Source organism: Dicentrarchus labrax, unplaced genomic scaffold, assembly GCF_905237075.1.
Source record: "Dicentrarchus labrax unplaced genomic scaffold, dlabrax2021, whole genome shotgun sequence".
Lineage (NCBI taxonomy): Eukaryota > Metazoa > Chordata > Actinopteri > Moronidae > Dicentrarchus > Dicentrarchus labrax.
The window spans coordinates 3,518,508-3,540,205 of record NW_026136723.1 but is presented as its reverse complement, the minus strand read 5'-3'; the positions used below and the strand labels follow the sequence as shown (position 1 = coordinate 3,540,205).

The following is a 21,698-nucleotide window of genomic DNA, read 5'->3' as shown; positions in this document are numbered from 1 at the left end:
GCTAGGACACAGAGCTAACGCTAGGACACAGAGAGCTAACGCTACGCTAGGACAGAGAGAGCTAACGCTAGGATACAGAGCTAACGCTAGGATACAGAGCTAACGTTACGCTAGGACACAGAGAGCTAACGCTAGGACACAGAGAGCTAACGTTACGCTAGGACACAGAGCGCTAACGCTAGGACACAGAGAGCTAACGCTAGGACACAGAGCGCTAACGCTAGGACACAGAGAGCTAACGCTAGGACACAGAGAGCTAACGCTAGGATACAGAGCTAACGCTAGGACACAGAGAGCTAACGCTAGGACACAGAGCGCTAACGCTAGGACACAGAGCGCTAACGCTAGGACACAGAGCTAACGCTAGGACACAGAGCTAACGCTAGGACACAGAGCTAACGCTATGCTATGGGTGTTTCTGCAGGGAGTGGGTGCTGAAGAGCGGGATGCTAATAGCGATGTCGGTCTATACCTACCTCCGACTCATCGTGGACCACGGAGCTCCGAACCTGCTGACGCTGCGTCAGAAAGAGGTGGACTTCTGCATCAGCATGCTGAGGGAGAAGGTGAGGAGGAAGAGAGGAGGAAGAGGGGAGGAAGAGAGGAGGAAGAGAGGAGGAAGAGAGGAGGAAGAGGGGAGGAAGAGAGGAGGAAGAGAGGAGGAAGAGAGGAGGGAGAGGGGAGGAAGAGAGGAGGAAGAGAGGAGGAAGAGGGGAGGAAGAGAGGAGGAAGAGAGGAGGAAGAAGGGAGGAAGAGGGGAGGAAGAGAGGAGGAAGAGGGGAGGAAGAGAGGAGGAAGAGAGGAGGAAGAGAGGAGGGAGAGGGGAGGAAGAGAGGAGGAAGAGAGGAGGAAGAGGGGAGGAAGAGAGGAGGAAGAGAGGAGGAAGAGGGGAGGAAGAGGGGAGGAAGAGAGGAGGAAGAGGGGAGGAAGAGGGGAGGTCACTGTCGCTGTGCTGACCGCCGTCTCTCTCTGTCTGCAGTTTATGGACTGTCTGATCATCGGCAGAGATCTGGTTCGTCTGCTGCAGAATGTGGCTCGGATCCCAGAGATGGAGCTGGTGTGGAAAGACCTGCTGCACAACCCGCAAGTCCTCAGCCCTCAGTTCACAGGTACGACACTACCCACAATCCTCAGTTCACAGGTACGACACTACCCACAATCCTCAGTTCACAGGTACGACACTACCCACAATCCTCAGTTCACAGGTATAACGACACTACCCACAATCCTCAGTTCACAGGTACGACACTACCCACAATCCTCAGTTCACAGGTACGACACTACCCACAATCCTCAGTTCACAGGTACGACACTACCCACAATCCTCAGTTCACAGGTACGACACTACCCACAATCCTCAGTTCACAGGTACGACACTACCCACAATCCTCAGTTCACAGGTACGACACTACCCACAATCCTCAGTTCACAGGTATAACGACACTACCCACAATCCTCAGTTCACAGGTATAACGACACTACCCACAATCCTCAGTTCACAGGTACGACACTACCCACAATCCTCAGTTCACAGGTATAACGACACTACCCACAATCCTCAGTTCACAGGTATAACGACACTACCCACAATCCTCAGTTCACAGGGATTTCAGGCAGCGTTAAACTGCACGGAGATTAAAGTGTTAGTGGATCTTTACACCTGTTACACCACCTACCTGTGATCTGTGTCTCAGGTGTTCTCCAGCTGCTGACGGCTCGAACCTCCAGGAAGTTTCTGGCCTGTCGTCTCACACCCGACATGGAGACCAAGCTGCTGTTCATGACCTCCAGGGTAACGGACTGACCCTAAATCTGACTCTTAAGCCTCGCTCACCCTCCTGTATAACATCTGGAGTGGTCTTCACTATTCTCTTCACACTAACTCCCTTTAAGAAATATCACTGTCTGACTGTCTCTGACTGTCTCTCTCTCTCTGACTGTCTCTAGCTGTGTCTGTCTCTCTGACTGTCTCTAGCTGTGTCTGTCTCTCTGACTGTCTCTAGCTGTGTCTGTCTCTCTGACTGTCTCTCTGACTGTCTCTGACTGTCTCTAGCTGTGTCTGTCTCTCTGACTGTCTCTCTGACTGTCTCTAGCTGTGTCTGTCTCTCTGACTGTCTCTGACTGTCTCTAGCTGTGTCTGTCTCTCTGACTGTCTCTAGCTGTGTCTGTCTCTCTGACTGTCTCTAGCTGTGTCTGTCTCTCTGACTGTCTCTCTGACTGTCTCTGACTGTCTCTAGCTGTGTCTGTCTCTCTGACTGTCTCTCTGACTGTCTCTAGCTGTGTCTGTCTCTCTGACTGTCTCTGACTGTCTCTAGCTGTGTCTGTCTCTCTGACTGTCTCTAGCTGTGTCTGTCTCTCTGACTGTCTCTCTGACTGTCTCTAGCTGTGTCTGTCTCTCTGACTGTCTCTGACTGTCTCTAGCTGTGTCTGTCTCTCTGACTGTCTCTAGCTGTGTCTGTCTCTCTGACTGTCTCTCTGACTGTCTCTAGCTGTGTCTGTCTCTCTGACTGTCTCTCTGACTGTCTCTAGCTGTGTCTGTCTCTCTGACTGTCTCTAGCTGTGTCTGTCTCTCTGACTGTCTCTCTGACTGTCTCTAGCTGTGTCTGTCTCTCTGACTGTCTCTAGCTGTGTCTGTCTCTCTGACTGTCTCTCTGACTGTCTCTAGCTGTGTCTGTCTCTCTGACTGTCTCTCTGACTGTCTCTAGCTGTGTCTGTCTCTCTGACTGTCTCTAGCTGTGTCTGTCTCTCTGACTGTCTCTCTGACTGTCTCTAGCTGTGTCTGTCTCTCTGACTGTCTCTTACTGTCTCTAGTTGTCTCTAACCGTCTCTCTGACTGTGTCTGTCTCTCTGACTGTCTCTCTGACTGTCTCTAGCTGTGTCTGTCTCTCTGACTGTCTCTTACTGTCTCTAGCTGTCACTAACCGTCTCTCTGACTGTCTCTGACTCTCTGACTGTCTCTGACTGTCTCTGACTCTCTGACTGTCTCTAGCTGTCTCTGACTCTCTGACTGTCTCTCTGACTGTCTCTGACTGTCTCTAGCTGTCTCTGACTCTGACTGTCTCTCTGACTGTCTCTGACTCTCTCTCTGACTGTCTCTGACTGTCTCTAGCTGTCTCTGTCTCTCTGACTGACTCTCTGACTGTCTCTGACTGTCTCTGACTGTCTCTAACCGTCTCTCTAATCGTCTCTCTGACTGTCTCTAGCTCTCTCTGTCTCTCTGACTGTCTCCAACTGTGTGTATTACCTGTGCTCAGGTGCGTTTTGGGCAGCAGAAGCGGTACCAGGACTGGTTTCAGAGGCAGTACCTGTCCACAGCAGAGAGCCAATCACTGCGCTGCGATCTCATTCGCTACATCTGTGGGGTGGTCCATCCGTCCAATGAGGTGCTGAGCTCTGACATCCTGCCACGCTGGGCCATCATTGGCTGGCTGCTCACCACCTGCACGGTAAAGGGGAGGGGCCTCAGGGCTGTCAATCTGAAGGCCAGCATCTTGTTAAAATCAATAATCAATCAATCTATCAATTGATTTGTGTCTCCAGTCGAATGTGGCTGCCTCCAACGCCAAGCTGGCACTCTTCTATGATTGGCTGTTCTTCAACCCTGAGAAAGACAGCATCATGAACATAGGTACACACACACACACACACTCTTTCTATGTGTACTTGTGATTGGCTGATGTGTAACCAATCAGATAGAGCTGTGGGCGGGACCACGTCAGAGCTAGTAGTAGCACATTTCACACAATTTCATAGATTTTATCATCAGTTTTATAACTATAGAAATGTTCTATACTGGAGCTGATAATCAGTGGACTCATGAAGCGGCTCGTTGCCCTGCCTACCTGAGCAGTGCGTGTGGGGGGCGGAGCGTCTGATGAGATTGGAATGGCCACGCTACGCGCCTTAGACGCAGTCATGCTTCACTAGAGAGTTGGCTCCCAGCAGACAGATAAACATACAATAACCTTCCTGTAATGTCTGATTCTGTACAATATGTCACAGACAAACAAATAGAGCTAAACTCAACACTTCCTGTATCTGTTTCACATTAATAGCTGTCTGATGTTTCTGTGTGAATCCAGACTTTATTTAAGTATCTGGCCATCTGGTACATATTCTCTTGTTATGTGTGTGTATATATTGGCTCCTTCTTTTGTCTCTGTTTGTATCTGTATTTTTATTTTTCTATGTTTAACTGTTATGCACCAACTTACCAAAGTAAATTCCCTTCTTTCTGCTGTATGGTATTTATCAAAGTAAGCTCAGTGTAGAAACGTGTCGGACGCTGCTGCTCAGGTCGACAGTGTGGACACTAGTCATGGAAACACCTGGAAATGAATTCAAATGACCAAATATCCTGGAAATAATCTCTGTTGTCCTCCATAAATGGGAGTAATAATACAATATTAGTATTGTAGTTGTCACTCAGATCACCTACATACCTGCACAATAATAAATACAGTTGTGTTATAATGAAGTCCTCTAGTTCGGCCTACAAATCTTTTTACACAATAATCACGATATGACCTTTTTATCATATCGGAAAACTCCAGGAAAGTTCCTGGATAATGATCCAGTGAACCCTGCGCTGTGGAGTCCTGGAAGAAGTCCTTGTATTGTAATGACGAGCTTGCTGCGTCCACAGTTAATTAACAGCTGTATCGGTCCTCACGTGTGTAAAGCAGTTTATACTCTGACTGAACTGGATGCTAACACACAGCTAATGCTAAAGCTACGATAGCTTCCTCCATGTTGGTCTGTCAGAAGTCAACGACTGGATGAACTGAATTTGAGTTTAAATATGAGCTGCACGATGCCGTAAGAACATCATATTGTGATTACTTTGATGGATGTCATATGATTCAGTTATTTTCAGATCACAAATTAAAAACTGTACCAAACAAACATGTTTCCTTAAATGTGGAAAAGATTAGCATTCAGAAGTACAGAACTTCATTGTGTTTGTCACATTTGAGCTTTATATCGAACTAACTGCAGCTCCTGTCATTTGCAGCCTTGGTTTAAATGCTGCTGTGAGCTCACATTAACTTCAGATAAAGTTCAGATTATACCGACACAGACTGTAGATTGAGCTCAGTCATGTCCAACAACCCGACTGCAGTTAAAATTAATGAATGTAGAATTGTGTGACGTGTAATCATACATCGTAAGGTAACGTGGTGTCTCTGCTGACTGTTGGTGTCTCTGTGTTACAGAACCTGCCATCCTGGTGATGCATCACTCCATGAAACCTCATCCTGCCATCACCGCCACACTGCTGGACTTCATGTGCAGGGTAACACACACACACACACACACACACACTCTGAAACCCTCCACAGGGGGCTGTCAGACCCAGTACCACCGCTAACCTCCAACCCACCAGGTGTTTTCCACTTGTTGATCAGGCTCCAGGGAGGACAGGATGTGTTCAGGCTCATTTACAGTCAGTGTTACATTCAGACCTTAGTAATCACAGTTGATAAGTTGTTGCTGCAGCTGCAGTAGTTGTTGGGTTTCTGTGCCGCTGTGTGAAACTCTCCCCTGTTTTTTTCCCCGCCACAAATGGACCAGGGAATATATGGGATGTGTATAGGCTACGGCGTTGAATTGAAGCAGAGGCATAAATCAGACTTTAGAGGGAGGAGACACTAAACGCCAGCAGGAGGTGTACAAACCAACCTGTACAGTGTGACCTCATTCACTCCAGCCAATCACAGAGCTCCTCACTGATCTAAAGCTTTGATTAATTAACTCTGGATCAGTTTTAGATTAATTCAGTAACCATGGCAACATGTTTTTAATTTGCTGCCACTCTTATTCACACCTCTGACCTCTTCATAGCAACAGCAGCTGATGTAGTGTAGTATTTAGTGTAAATGATTCTGAGAGAGAACAAAATGATAATACCACTTATATCCATTTGATTATTTCCTTCTGTCACTCCTTTGTTTCCTCCCTCAGATCATCCCTCACTTCTTTCCTCCGTTGGAGTCTCAGGTCCGTCAGGGCGTCTTTAACTCGCTCACCTTCATCATGGAGAAGAGAGTGCTGGCGTAAGAAACACACACACACACACACACACACACACTGTTCCCTCTGACAGTCCACCACATGCTGATGATTGATTATTGATCACCCTCTCTCAGTCACCTCGCTCCGCTGTTTGATAATCCTAAATTGGACAGAGAGCTTCGTTCGATGCTCAGAGAGAGATTCCCTGAGTTCTGCAGCTCGCCGTCCCCCCCCACTGAAGGTAACACACACACACACACACACACACGCATGCACACACACACGCATTTGTAATGAACAAATAATCTAAAATGTATTTAAATAAAGAACCAACAACATGTCCGTCTGTCTGTCAGTGCAGTCTGACTTCCTGTCTATGGCTCATTAGTTCCTACTGAAGACTTTAAAACTGCTCACAGATAAACAGCTGCACTATAGTTTCTATCAGACAAACTGGAGGAAATGCGTTTCTTGCGGACTATTTTCAGTGGCGGATAAATCCACATTTCTCTCTGTGTGTGTCCTGCAGTTAAAATGGAGGAAGCCGTTTCCATGGACATGGACAACCACATGTTGGACAAGGAGGAGGGTTGCTATGACCACACAGAGGCTGCCTTCAGCGACGATGAGGAGGAGGTCAACAACAAAGGTGACCAGAATAAACCAGTTCTATATGAGATAAACCACTTTAAACCAAAATAAGTATGATCAAGACCAGTTGATAATTTTACAAAGGGACTCTTATACCTGAGCTTTCAGCTGCACCTCACAGTCGGAGCAGACACAGAAAGATCATATTAATCAACTTACAGTAGAGGAAACCATTTCAAGCCAGAACTGATTTTAATTGTAGTGAACAAATCCAACACAAATAAACCAGTTTAAACTGTAATAAACGATTTAAAACTAGAATAAATCTAGTTTAAACCACGATAAACCAGTATAAAAAACCAGTTTACACTGTTATAAACCAGTTTACAATGTTATAAACCAGTTTACACTGTGCAATGAACCACTTTGTAATAAACCAGTTTACAGTGTTATAGTGTACCAGACCCAGTTAAACCAGTTGATCCAATCTAAAGATCCAGCTGTTCTACCTGCTGCAGGTGATTACGTCACACTGCTGTCTGACGATCTGTCGACCAATCACTGTGCAGGAAAGAAGAGGGAGTTCAGGTTCCATCCAATCAAAGAGGCTGTGATGGAGGAGCCCGCTGACATCACACCCTGGCTCGACCAATTAGACGATACTATGAAAGAGAAAGTTCAACAGCTGCAGAAGACCAGGTGAGAGATGTATTGATCATCTGTATAATAATAATAATAATAATAATAATAATAATAACAACAACAATAACAACAATAATAATAACAAAAACAATCTTAATAATGTCTCCTCAGTGACACAGAGACTCAGTGTGAGGTGATGCAAGAAATCGTGGATCTGATCCTGGAGGTGAGTTTTCTCTCATACAACAACTCCATTATACTCCATTATACTCCATTATACTCCATTATACTCTATTATACTCCATTATACTCCATTATATCTATTATACTCCATTATACTCCATTATACTCCATTATACTCTATTATACTCTATTATACTCCATTATATCTATTATACTCCATTATACTCCATTATACTATTATACTCCATTATACCCTTATATCTATTATACTCCATTATACTCCATTATATCTATTATACTCCATTATACTCCATTATACTCTATTATACTCTATTATACTCCATTATATCTATTGTACTCCATTATACTCCATTATACTCTATTATACTCTATTATACTCCATTATACTCTATTGTACTCCATTATACTCTATTATACTCCATTGTACTCTATTATACTCCATTATACTCTATTGTACTCCATTATATTATATTGTACTCTATTGTACTCCATTATACTATATTGTACTCTATTGTACTCCATTATATTATATTGTACTCTATTGTACTCCATTATACTCTATTGTACTCCATTATACTCTATTGTACTCATTATACTCAATTGTACTCTATTGTACTCCATTATACTCCATTATACTCCATTATACTCCATTATACTCTATTATACTCTATTATACTCCATTATACTCTATTGTACTCCATTATATTATATTGTACTCTATTGTACTCTATTATACTATATTGTACTCTATTGTACTCCATTATATTATATTGTACTCTATTGTACTCCATTATACTCTATTGTACTCCATTATACTCTATTGTACTCATTATACTCAATTGTACTCTATTGTACCATTATACTCATTATACTCTTTACTCATTATACTCTATTATACTCCATTATACTCTATTATACTCCATTATACTCTATTATACTCCATTGTACTCTATTATACTCCATTATACTCTATTGTACTCCATTATACTCTATTATACTCTATTATACTCCATTATACTCCATTATACTCCATTATACTCCATTATACTCCATTATACTCTATTATACTCTATTATACTCTATTATACTCCATTATACTCCATTATACTCTATTGTACTCTATTATACTCTATTATACTCCATTATACTCATTATACTCTATTGTACTCTATTGTATTCCATTACACTCTATTGTACTCCATTATACTCTATTGTACTCCATTATACTCTATTGTACTCTATTGTATTCCATTATACTCTATTGTACTCCATTATACTCTATTGTACTCCATTATACTCTATTGTACTCCATTATATTATATTGTACTCCATTATACTCTTATTATACTATATTATACTCTATTGTACTCTATTGTACTCTATTATACTCTATTGTACTCTATTGTACTCTATTGTACTCCATTATACTCTATTGTACTCTATTGTACTTTATTATATTCTATTGTACTCTATTGTACTCCATTATACTATATTATACTCTATTGTACTTTATTGTACTCTATTGTACTTTATTGTACTCTATTATACTCTATTGTACTTTATTGTACTCTATTATACTCTATTGTACTCCATTTTACTCCATTTTACTCTATTATACTCCATTGTACTCTATTCTACTCTATTGTACTCTATTGTACTCTATTGTACTCCATTATACTATATTATACTCTATTGTACTCCATTATATTATATTGTACTCTATTGTACTCATTATACTCTATTACACTCTATTGTACTCTATTATACTCTATTGTACTCTATTGTACTCTATTGTACTCATTGTACTCTATTGTACTCCATTATACTCTATTGTACTCTATTGTATTCCATTATACTCTATTGTACTCCATTATACTCTATTGTACTCCATTATACTCTATTGTACTCCATTATATTATATTGTACTCCATTATACTCTTATTATACTATATTATACTCTATTGTACTCTATTGTACTCTATTGTACTCTATTATACTCTATTGTACTCTATTGTACTCCATTATACTCTATTGTACTCTATTGTACTTTATTATATTCTATTGTACTCTATTGTACTCCATTATACTATATTATACTCTATTGTACTTTATTGTACTCTATTGTACTTTATTGTACTCTATTATACTCTATTGTACTCCATTTTACTCCATTTTACTCTATTATACTCCATTGTACTCTATTATACTCTATTATACTCTATTGTACTCTATTGTACTCCATTTTACTCCATTTTACTCTATTATACTCCATTGTACTCTATTATACTCTATTATACTCTATTGTACTCTATTGTACTCTATTGTACTCCATTATACTCCATTATACTCTATTGTACTCTATTGTACTTTATTATATTATATTATACTCTATTGTACTTTATTGTACTCTATTGTACTCTATTGTACTCTGTTATAGTGCACTCTACTGTGTACTGTACCTCACTGTACTGTACTGTACCATACTGTACTGTACTGTACCTCACTGTACTGTACCTCACTGTACAATACTCTACTGTACCTCACTGTACTGTACCTCACTGTACAATACTCTACTGTACCTCACTGTACTGTACCTCACTGTACTGTACTTCACTGTACTGTACTGTACCTCACTGTACTGTACTTCACTGTACTGTACTGTACCGTACTGTACTCTACTGTACCTCACTGTACTCTACTGTACCTCACTGTACAATACTCTACTGTACCTCACTGTACTGTACCGTACTGTACTGTACCTCACTGTATTGTATTGTATCTAACTGTACTGCGTTGCGTTGCAGGAGGACTTTGACTCGGAGCAGATGTCCGCTCTGGCTTCCTGTCTGGCTGAACTGTTTAAAGATCATTTCAGAGGAGACGTCCTTCCTGAGGAGATCACTGAGGAGTAAGACTGACTCGGGGGGATCAATAACACTTTATTCTATTCAAAGACTAATAATCAACCCAGTTTAACCTTCCTAAGCCTCGCCCCTTTGGAACAAACTTCCTCCTTTCCTGTGCTTATATATGCTATACGCTAGGCTAATCTGTGTTGACAAGGCAACCACATTTTGAAGATGGTTAAAAGGTGAAAGAGACATCCACCGATCAGCCGACAGTGAGCACCGACAGTAACACAGATTATCTGGTTATCAGGGCTCCTGTCAGTGGGGGAGGGGGCGGGTATTTCAGGGCTCCTGATCGTGGAGCCTCGATGAATCCAGGCTGTTTAGTTGGCAACGTACACAATATTAGGCAGGTGGTCACAATGTTATGGCTGATCGGTGTGTGTATATACAGTCACATCTTAAGTTAGCTAGCAAAACACTTGCTAACTAGCTATATATATATATATATATATATATATATATAGTCACATCTTAAAGGTTCAGTGTGTAGATAAACTACAGTAAAGGCCATATCTGGATCCAGAGTTTGCTTTGTCAGTTCTGGTCGACTACGTAGAAGAGGGCCCTCTGTAGATAGAAACGTCTCGTTCTAATTATACACTAATGAAAACAGACATATATGGTTGTAACTTCAGTGGGTGGCGGAGTCCACCACAGCTATAACAACTGTGGAGAACGGTAGCACTGCATTCACTTTCAGAACAATGTCATGAAATATATTGTGGTGTACAACTACAACATTAATATAACGTAATATTAGTCTGCAAATTACTCATCAAAACATAATTTTACCTGAAACACAGCCAACCGGTCTCTAGCACTGATAGGGTCCTCATGAAATCCTCTTAGAATGAATAAAGAAGAGTCAACAGCTCTCCAACAGACTGTTTGAATTTCACGAGGAGAGATTAAAGAATCACTGGGAGCCCTAACCTGTCTGTCTCTGTCTCATTACCTGTCTGTCTCTCAGGTCCCTGGAGGAGTCTGTGTCTAAGCCGGTCTGTCTGGTGTTCAGGAACCTGGTCACCATGCAGGAGGATAACAGCGGGTTCTCTGTGCTGCTTGACATGTTGGCTGAATTTTACCAGAAACAGCCCAAGATCGGATACCACCTGCTGTACTACCTCAAAGCCAGGTGAGTGTGCAGCACGCACAGTTCCTGATACACACACACACACACACACACACACACACACACACACACACACACACACACACACGACATAATTCTGCCTCTGTCGAAATGTAATCGCAGAAACGTCTGTCTATCTGTCTGTGTGTGTGTGTGTGTGTGTGTGTGTGTGTGTGTGTGTGTGTGTTTGTGTGTGTCTGCAGTAAAGCAGCCAACGGTAAGATGATGCTGTACGAGTCTTTTGCTCAGGCGACAGCTCTCGGTGATCTACACACCTGTCTGATGATGGACATGAAGGCGTGTCAGGAGGATGACGTCAGGCTGCTCTGCTACCTCACCCCCTCCATATACACTGAGGTACACTCACTCACTCACTGACTGACTGACGTTCACTCACTCACTCACTCACTCACTGACGTTCACTCACTCGCTCACTGACGTTCACTCACTCACTCACTCGCTCACTGAAGTTCACTCACTCACTCTGTCTGATGGATGTTGTTAGTTTCCAGATGAGACGCTGCGGAGTGGCGAGCTGCTCAACATGATCGTAGCCGTCATTGACTCCACACAGGTAACTCCTAATCAATACTCTCATTGTAATAATAATCAGTGTTTACTGACCTCTGCAGCTCCACCAGCTTTAGACTGACTGAACTTCACCTGTTCACTAACCAGGATGTTGTCTGTGTAGTTACAGGAACTGATGTGTCATGTGATGATGGGGAACCTGGTGATGTTCAGGAAAGACTCGGTCCTCAACATCCTCAGTGAGAATCACACTCATATGAACACTGTGTTGGGGTTTTTGTACAGCTGTGTCTTCATGTCTTCTTATTCATGTGTTAACAGTTCAGTCTCTGGACTGGGAGACCTTCGAGCAGTACAGCACCTGGCAGCTGTTTCTGGCTCACAGTATCCCCCTGGAAACTATCATCCCCATCCTGCAACACCTCAAATATAAAGGTGAGCATCCAGTCTGTGTAATGGACAGATTACTGAACACACACAACAGGCCAACTTTTGTTTTTGGAAGGTCAAATGACCACAGGGACTTAAAAGACGTTAAAGGACATAAAGAGACCCAAAATGACCACAGAGTGGTGGATGTTCAGTCCAGGAAGACATTCAGTGTCCTCACGTCTGATCGGGTTCCTGACCGTTCTTTATGTTTTCTGTTCCAGAACATCCTGAGGCCTTATCCTGTCTGCTGCTGCAGCTCCGCAGAGAAAAGTATGACCCACAGACCATAAAAAGAGTTCTTCATCTTACAGGTTCCTGTGTCTCTGCTAATATCTCTGTCCCCATGTCTGTCTGTGGCCCAGGCCCAGTGAGGAGATGGTGAAGATGGTCTTGAGTCGTCCATGTCACCCTGAGGACCAGTTCACCACCAGCATCCTGAGACACTGGGCGTCCAAATATGACGACACGCTGGGGGAACACATCAAGGCCCAGCTGATCAAGAATAACAACCAGCCCCGCAAGAGACAGAGGTAAGGACACACTGTACCCTGAGACACTGACTGTACCCTGAGACACTGACTGTACCCTGAGACACTGACTGTACCCTGAGACACTGACTGTACCCTCACACACTGACTGTACCCTCACACACTGACTGTCTGTACCCTCACACACTGACTGTCTGTACCCTCACACACTGACTGTACCCTCACACACTGACTGTCTGTACCCTCACACACTGACTGTACCCTGAGACACTGACTGACTGTACCCTGAGACACTGACTGACTGTACCCTAACACTGACTGACTGACCCTCACACATGCTGACTGTACCCTCACACACTGACTGACTGTACCCTCACACACTGACTGACTGTACCCTCACACACTGACTGACTGTACCCTCACACACTGACTGACTGTACCCTCACACACTGACTGACTGTACCCTCAGACACTGACTGACTGTACCCTCACACACTGACTGACTGTACCCTCACACACTGACTGACTGTACCCTCACACACTGACTGTACCCTCACACACTGACTGTACCCTCACACACTGACTGACTGTACCCTCACACACTGACTGTACCCTCACACACTGACTGTACCCTCAGACACTGACTGTACCCTCAGACACTGACTGACTGTACCCTCACACACTGACTGACTGTACCCTCACACACTGACTGTACCCTCACACACTGACTGTACCCTCACACACTGACTGACTGTACCCTCACACACTGACTGAACCCTCAGACACTGACTGTACCCTCAGACACTGACTGTACCCTCAGACTACTGACTGTACCCTCAGACACTGACTGTACCCTCAGACACTGACTGACTGTACCCTCACACACTGACTGACTGTACCCTCACACACTGACTGTACCCTCACACCTGACTGACTGTACCCTACACACACTGACTGTACCCTCACACACTGACTGACTGTACCCTCAGACACTGACTGACTGTACCCTCAGACACTGACTGTACCCTCACACACTGACTGACTGTACCCTCAGACACTGACTGACTGTACCCTCAGACACTGACTGACTGTACCCTCACACACTGACTGACTGTACCCTCAGACACTGACTGTACCCTCACACACTGACTGACTGTACCCTCACACACTGACTGACTGTACCCTCACACACTGACTGACTGTACCCTCACACACTGACTGACTCTACCCTCACACACTGACTGTACCCTCAGAGACAGTTGTCTCTGTCTAAGTAACCTGATGTAAATCAGTCTGGGTTCAGGGTCCAGGTCTGAGGGGGGGCACTGTAACTGGTCCAGTCCACATAGGGACACTGTCCTGTAACCAGCTGTATGTCTGTCTTCAGTCTCCGTAGTTCCAGCAGTAAACTGGCTCAGCTGACCCTGGAACAGATCCTAGAGCACATGGACAACCTGAGACTGAGTCTGAGCAACACCAAGAACAACTGTGAGCTCTCTTTTTTTCTCTCTCTCTCTCACACACACACACACACACACACACACACACACACACACACACACACACACACACACACAGATGTTGATTGATTATTGATATCTGACTGACTGTCTCTGTCAGTCTTCACTCAGACCCCGATCCTTCAGGCTCTGCAGCACGTTCAGGCCAGCTGTGACGAAGCGCACAAGATGAGGTACACAAACACACACAAACACACACACACACACACACACACACACACACACACACACACACACTGGGGCTGATGACATCACTTCCTCCTCCTGCAGGTTCAGCGACCTGTTCGCCCTGGCGGAGGAGTACGAGGACTCTCAGGCCAAACCTCCGAAGTCTCGGCGTAAAGCTCCTGCCACTTCGCCTCGCTCCCGCAAAGGACCAGCTCCGCCCACCAACAACGAGGAGGAGAGCGCCTCCAGCAGCGCCTCGGTGCGCCGCCACCCCCCACATTTCACCCCCCCCTCAATATTTTTATTATACAAAAAAAAAACATATTTTTCGACTCGGTACAAACACAACTTTATTATCTGACAAACACAACTTTATCAACACTGTACAAACACACAACTTTATTATCACTGTACAAAACACAATTTATCAACGCTGTACACTCACACAGTTCAATCCACCTTCAAAACTTTATTATCACTGTACAAACACACAACTTTATCAACACTGTACAAACACACAACTTTATTAACACTGTACAAACACACAACTTTATTATCACTGTACAAACACACAACTTTATTATCACTGTACAAACACACAACTTTATTAACACTGTACAAACACACAACTTTATTATCACTGTACAAACACACAACTTTATTAACACTGTACAAACACACAACTTTATTATCACTGTACAAACACACAACTTTATTAACACTGTACAAACACACAACTTTATTAACACTGTACAAACACACAACTTTATTATCACTGTACAAACACACAACTTTATTAACACTGTACAAACACACAACTTTATTAACACTGTACAAACACAACTTTATTAACACTGTACAAACACACAACTTTATTAACACTGTACAAACACAACTTTATTAACACTGTACAAACACACAACTTTATTATCACTGTACAAACACACAACTTTATTAACACTGTACAAACACAACTTTATTAACACTGTACAAACACAACTTTATTAACACTGTACAAACACACAACTTTATTAACACTGTACAAACACACAACTTTATTATCACTGTACAGACACACAACTTTATTAACACTGTACAAACACACAACTTTATTAACACTGTACAAACACAACTTTATTAACACTGTACAAACACACAACTTTATTATCACTGTACAAACACACAACTTTATTAACACTGTACAAACACACAACTTTATTATCACTGTACAAACACACAACTTTATTAACACTGTACAAACACAACTTTGCCATGGTCATGTGATCTGTGTTGTAATAATAGTTGATGACTATAATTAAAGACTATATTTGGTGTATTTCCTGTTCAGGAGGAGGAGGACTCGAAGCCCAAAGCTCCGAAGAGAAAGAGGAAAGGATCGTCGGCCGTCGGCTCTGACAGCGACTGATGGACCCTCTGACAAATCAAACGCCAGCTGCCGCAGAGACAGTCAGCCAACCAGCTGCTCTGACCACTGGAAGAGGCCCCGCCCCCTCCCGATGACACGCACTGACCGCCACGGGAGGGGCGGAGTCTGAGACGCCACAGACTTTAAATCCATGTGGTGAACTGACTTTCACGTGATGAGAATGATGCTGTTTCCATGGAGATGAGGACTGACCAGTGGGTCAAAGGTCACTGTGTGGCTTCCCTGTGGCCGTTCTCCCATAATGCACTGGGAGGAGGAAACCACGAACTCTGGGAACCAACATACAGACTGATTTTAATCCTGGGAATATGATGATGAGGATATAAATAATGATGAAGAGGAGTGTGGTTGTTTGTGGGTACTTTGTCCCTTTTTTCTTTTCTTTTTTTTCCTTTTTTAATTTTTTGTTTTGAGGGGGGATTTTTGACTCTTATTGTGGAGGATCCTGACTTCCTGCTGATTTTAGCAGCTCCTTCCTGTTTGTGTCTCTGCAGTAAAATCTCGTCTGTTCTCAACATCATGTTGAAGGAAATTCTTCATATAAAAACTCATGGTTTGTTTCAGGTTGTCCTGCCTGTTACTGGGGGGAGTTTGGGGGGAGTCGCTCAGTTTCTCTTCAGATCCTCAGCAGCAACACGACGCTTCTACATTCATACCTCAAAGCCATTTTAAACATTTCTATTTATGGAGTAACTTCATGATGTTGCTAAAGAATTTTTACAATCTTTAAACCATTTGCTAATTGGCATGAAAGCCATCCATGAGTTTTCATCTTAAATGTAAAATCAAAGTCTTTATCATTGTAAATGAGCAGTCTCAGCAGCTTTCTATGGAAGCACATTTCCAAAAGGATTCTGGAAGTCAATTTTATATATATTTATATATATATATATATAAAGATGGTTTATCAATATAATGACCCAACCCCACATTTGTGTTTGAAGATTTACTTTATTGATCCCCTATTGGAGATATTCTTCCCCCCCCCCAATTTTTTCCATACACACACAGGCTGAAATGCCCACTCATGCAAACATGGAGAGATGGTGAAGTGATGGGCTACCATGTTAGCGGCACCCCATGAGCAGTTTTTTGGGGTTAGGTTGCCTTGCTCAAGGGCAGCTCGGCAGTGCACTGGAGGTGAAACTGGCACCTCTCCAGCTACCACTCCACACTCCGTATTGTGGTCTGTGGGACTTGAACTGCCAACACTCAGGTTCCCAAGCCAAGTCTCTACACACTGAGCTGAAATGGGCTTCCATATATCTGTAAACTCTTCAACTTTTTAAAAATGAGTCAACAGTATTCGCAACAAATTAATTACAGGAACAGATTTGAGGTAAATGCTCTGGTTTTCTTGTGGAGTCCCTCAGGGAGGCGTCCTGGTGCCGCTGTTCTTTCTATTAAAGTTGATTATGGTATAAAGAAACACTGTCAGTTTCATAACACACTGTATAGCAGAGGGGTGGAGGGAAGATGATACAGATCAATAAGCTGCAGGATCACAAAGAAAACTGGGCTGAACTAACGTGAAGAAAACAGTTATTTATAATAACTTTATTTTTGTTGTTTTCAACTCCTAAAAAAACAGCAGCGATAAGATTAAAAGAAAGAACAACCAGAGATTCTGCTTACATTAAAAACGTACATCACAATTTCCCATGATACAAAATAATCAAACAGGAAATATAGTGTAAATAAAATCCTACGTAGCCCCTAAAGTCCCAAAAGGTAACATTTGTATTATCTTCTGGCTTTAAAGGCGTATTTTTATGTTTGAAACATTAAACATTAATGAAACTTTATGGAAGCAGTTTGTTATTGGTTTTACAGAAGTGTCGACGTCCCTCTAAACAATCTGACTTCAGTTCAGTATTTACAGTACTCTCATTACTTACAGTACTCATTACTTTTATTACTCTCATTACTCACAGTACTCTCATTACTTTTATTACTCATTACTCACAGTACTCATTACTTTCATTACTCTCATTACTCACAGTACGCTCATTATTTTATTACTGTCATTACTCACAGTACTCTCATTACTTTTATTACTCATTACTTTTATTACTCATTACTTACAGTATTCTCATTACTCACAGTACTCTCATTACTTTTATTACTCTCATTAGTCACAGTACTCTCATTACTTTTATTACTCTCATTACTCACAGTGCTCTCATTACTTTTATTACTCTATTACTCACAGTACTCATTACTTTTATTACTCATTACTCTCAGTACTCTCATTACTCACAGTATTCTCATTACTTTTATTACTCTCATTACTCAGTGCTCTCATTACTTTTATTACTCTCAGTACTCTCATTACTTTTATTACTCTATTACTCACAGTACTCATTACTTTTATTACTCATTACTCTCAGTACTCATTACTCACAGTATTCTCATTACTCACAGTACTCTCATTACTTTTATTACTCTCATTACTCACAGTATTCTCATTACTCACAGTACTCTCTTTACTTTTATCACTGTCATTACTCACAGTATTCTCATTACTCACAGTACTCTCATTACTTTTATCACTCATTACAGTACTCTCATTACTTTTTTACTCTCATTACTCACTTTACTCTCATTACTCACAGTACTCTCATTACTCACAGTACTCTCATTACTTTTATTACTCATTACTCACAGTACTCATTACTTTCATTACTCTCATTACTCATGGTATTCTCATTACTCACAGTACTCTCATTACTTTTATTACTCTCATTACTCACAGTACTCTCATTACTTTTATTACTCTCAGTACAGATGATTGAGTAGTGATTAATGATTAATGATTAGTGATGTATTATTGACCAGCAGACGGAGGTCTGTCCAAACAATGATCTAGATTCTGTGATCCTGATCAGTTTGATCCTGATCAGTGTGATCCAGGAGAGCTGGAACAGGGATTACACTATACTGGACTCTGGAGGACTGATGAGTGATTGGATCCACCTGCTGCTGCTGATATAAACCAGGAGACCAGAGACCAGAGTCCCATTCAGACCTGCTGCAGGTGAGACTCACTCAGGTACGTGGACTTCAGTGATCCAGAATCAGTTTTTAATCTTATGAAAACTACAAATGAGGTTTATCTTCGCTTCCTGTGAGCTGGTTTATGGCGTTTATTTCTCCAGTGTTTCCTGTTTTTATTTTTAATGATGTTGTTAAGGGAATGAAACAAAAAGCAGCCCAGTTCACGAATTTTATTGTGAAGTTCAGAGCACAGACTGACCAATCAGAGCTCTGATTACTCTCAGGAGGAGGGGCCAGAGGAACCTGATTGTTTCTCTTCTGTCAGGATTTAGTTTATAAAATATTATTTTTATAACGTTTGTGCCAGTTTGGTCTTCCATAGCTCTCATCGACAGTTAACAGTGTTAAAGCTGCAGTGTCTCTACTGGCCAGCAGGGGGCAGCTCCACTCTGATAGTATGGAGTCTTATGGTGAACTGTTCTATAGTCTCAGTAAACAGTTTCCTGATGAGTTTCTGGTCTCAGTCTCTAGTTTCAGTCTTCTTCCATACAGCATGATGTTCATTTAGTAACTGATGGTCCCATTGAGAGTAAAACAGACCATAAAGCAGGGTATGCTTTAGGGCGGGGCTACCTTCATGGATCCTGATTGGAGGAAATGAGAAAATAAAAAGTTGAAACGTTTAATTTTTGTTCTTTAACCAAAACGGTTTCACATTTATTATATCGTCTGATCAGGTATTGATCAGTTATTGATCAATCTTTCTCTCTCTGAGAATGTCGGCCGTTAAATCCGGATCAAGCCTGCGGACTCTGGTTCTGACTCCGGAGCGGATCCCAGACTTCCTGATCCCGTCCCGCAGTCCGTTCCGGTCCCTCTCTCCACGGATCCACCGAAGTTCTCCAGACCGGACCAGACTGCTGTCGGACGACGACAGTCCGGGTCCGAGCCCCCCAAGGACCCCGCTCACCCCTGTGGCCTCCCGCCGCTTCCAGCTCCGCCTGCCGCCGCGGATCAGACGACCCCGCCACGTTGCCGCTGGATCAGAGTCCGCGGACGTGGACGTGACAACACGCGCCGCCATGTCGCTGCCACACGTGGGGAAGGTGACCACGCCCTATGGGTTCTGTGCCGTGCTAGCTGCCAGCCCCTGCACGCGGCGCCGGGAGTCACTGTTCCACAAACCGGTGACCGTGACGGTCTCAGACACCGACCTGCAGGACCCGGCAGACCCTCCTCCCCCTGCTCCCGGTCCTAGTCCTGGTTCCGGTTCCCGGAGGTCCTGGGTTTGTCTGCGCCCCGTCAGAGCTCTGGGTCTGCAGGTGCTGAAGGATCTGAAGAGACCTGCAGCTGCACTGAAGGCTCTGAGTCCTGCCGCCAGGAGGACACGCCCCCGCTGACCTCACCAGGACCAGAACCAGCAGACACTCTGCTGTCACTTCCGAACTTTCTATTTATTTTAAATGATTTTAATAAAATGTCGTCTTGTTTTTGACCTTCTGACTTATTATTAGAGTCTCTCACCCACCTAGAGCCGGAGGATCTGTCCTAGGTTTCTGCCTTTTAACAGGCAGTGTTTCCTTGCCCTTGTCTCCAAGGTCTTGCTCATGGTGGTACTGTTGGGTCTCTGTAATTAATGTTATAAAGAGTTCGGTCTAGACCTGCTCTATTTGAAATGTTATGAAGAGGTTCTGTATGAGGCAGGTTAATTTTCAAAATGAGTCAGTTTGTATATTCATCGTACTGACGTTCCTTCAGTCTGGGTTCTCTACTTTGATCCTGGAGGAGTTCGTGTGTTCAGACTGGAGGTTTATTGGTTGCTGCTTTACACTCAGAGTGCAGCTGGAGACACAAGCTGAACTCTTTCAATACGCGTTTCAATACCAATAACACAATGTGGACACATCCTACTGCCCCCTCCCTCTGGAACTCATCCGTGACTGCCCCGTCAAACTCTCCTTCTAAAAACCGCTTTTAATGTTTAGCTTAGTGTGATATGTTTTGCTGCTTTTGTTTTTATGTGAGGTGTCTTTAAGTATTTAGAAAAACACTTAAATAGAATATATTATATAGTTTAATATTACATCCCAATAATGACCCAGTTAATTCTGGTTAGTGCCACTGGGAGCTTCAGGAGGAAACTGGTATCAACTATTGATGTGACAAATAAAAACAATACCTGAGGTTAATTTAAATATCAATATAATAAACCTAACTTAGGTTAAATGAAGATATTTGTTCAGATGTGATAAATATTAACCAGTTCTAACGAGATTTCATTCATTAGATTATTATTTGAGTTATATTTTATCATTGTAATCACTTTGAAACCAACAGAGCTAATATCTGCGTTCAGACTGTTTTTATTTCAAACGTAGTCAGCTGTTTGTAAAGGAAGAATCCAACATGGCGGATACCAACTGAAGAAGAAGAAGAAGAAGGCGTAAACCGGACGTTTTACGCGGTGACGCAGTTACGTACAAGAGGAAATGTAGTTTTCGGCAGCAGCGTCTCTTCGTTGTGGCGGTAAGAACCGGTTCATATTAAACCTGGTCCCAGGGTCCGGTACTGGACCGTAAGGGAGAGTCCGAGCCCGGACAGACTCACTGGGACCCGGTT

The 21,698-nt window shown here is 42.8% G+C and overlaps 2 protein-coding genes across 3 annotated transcripts in view; both read left to right on the top strand.

Moving 5' to 3' along the window:
* ints3 (integrator complex subunit 3) overlaps window positions 1–16,642 on the top strand; it is a 25,030-nt gene extending 8,388 nt beyond the window's left edge. Inside the window, exons 7-30 of one of the 2 annotated variants that reach the window (XM_051390620.1) lie at window positions 425–566; window positions 980–1,400; window positions 1,468–1,569; window positions 1,695–1,792; window positions 3,255–3,446; window positions 3,541–3,628; window positions 5,217–5,296; window positions 5,965–6,056; window positions 6,150–6,256; window positions 6,545–6,664; window positions 7,125–7,305; window positions 7,420–7,474; window positions 10,257–10,360; window positions 11,335–11,499; window positions 11,700–11,853; window positions 12,002–12,070; window positions 12,191–12,266; window positions 12,349–12,462; window positions 12,681–12,729; window positions 12,822–12,989; window positions 14,335–14,435; window positions 14,568–14,640; window positions 14,738–14,894; window positions 15,984–16,642. In XM_051390620.1, the coding sequence (XP_051246580.1) occupies window positions 425–566; window positions 980–1,400; window positions 1,468–1,569; window positions 1,695–1,792; window positions 3,255–3,446; window positions 3,541–3,628; window positions 5,217–5,296; window positions 5,965–6,056; window positions 6,150–6,256; window positions 6,545–6,664; window positions 7,125–7,305; window positions 7,420–7,474; window positions 10,257–10,360; window positions 11,335–11,499; window positions 11,700–11,853; window positions 12,002–12,070; window positions 12,191–12,266; window positions 12,349–12,462; window positions 12,681–12,729; window positions 12,822–12,989; window positions 14,335–14,435; window positions 14,568–14,640; window positions 14,738–14,894; window positions 15,984–16,061 (2,986 nt within the window). In that variant the 3' untranslated portion in view covers window positions 16,062–16,642. The remainder of the gene's footprint in view (window positions 1–424; window positions 567–979; window positions 1,401–1,467; window positions 1,570–1,694; window positions 1,793–3,254; window positions 3,447–3,540; window positions 3,629–5,216; window positions 5,297–5,964; window positions 6,057–6,149; window positions 6,257–6,544; window positions 6,665–7,124; window positions 7,306–7,419; window positions 7,475–10,256; window positions 10,361–11,334; window positions 11,500–11,699; window positions 11,854–12,001; window positions 12,071–12,190; window positions 12,267–12,348; window positions 12,463–12,680; window positions 12,730–12,821; window positions 12,990–14,334; window positions 14,436–14,567; window positions 14,641–14,737; window positions 14,895–15,983) is intronic. The other variant, XM_051390621.1, reaches the window with a different exon arrangement.
* Window positions 16,643–21,339: 4,697 nt separating this feature from the next.
* LOC127357980 (GON-4-like protein) overlaps window positions 21,340–21,698 on the top strand; it is a 29,350-nt gene continuing 28,991 nt past the window's right edge. Inside the window, exon 1 of the mRNA XM_051390703.1 lies at window positions 21,340–21,605. The gene's annotated coding sequence lies outside the window, so the exon portion shown is untranslated. The remainder of the gene's footprint in view (window positions 21,606–21,698) is intronic.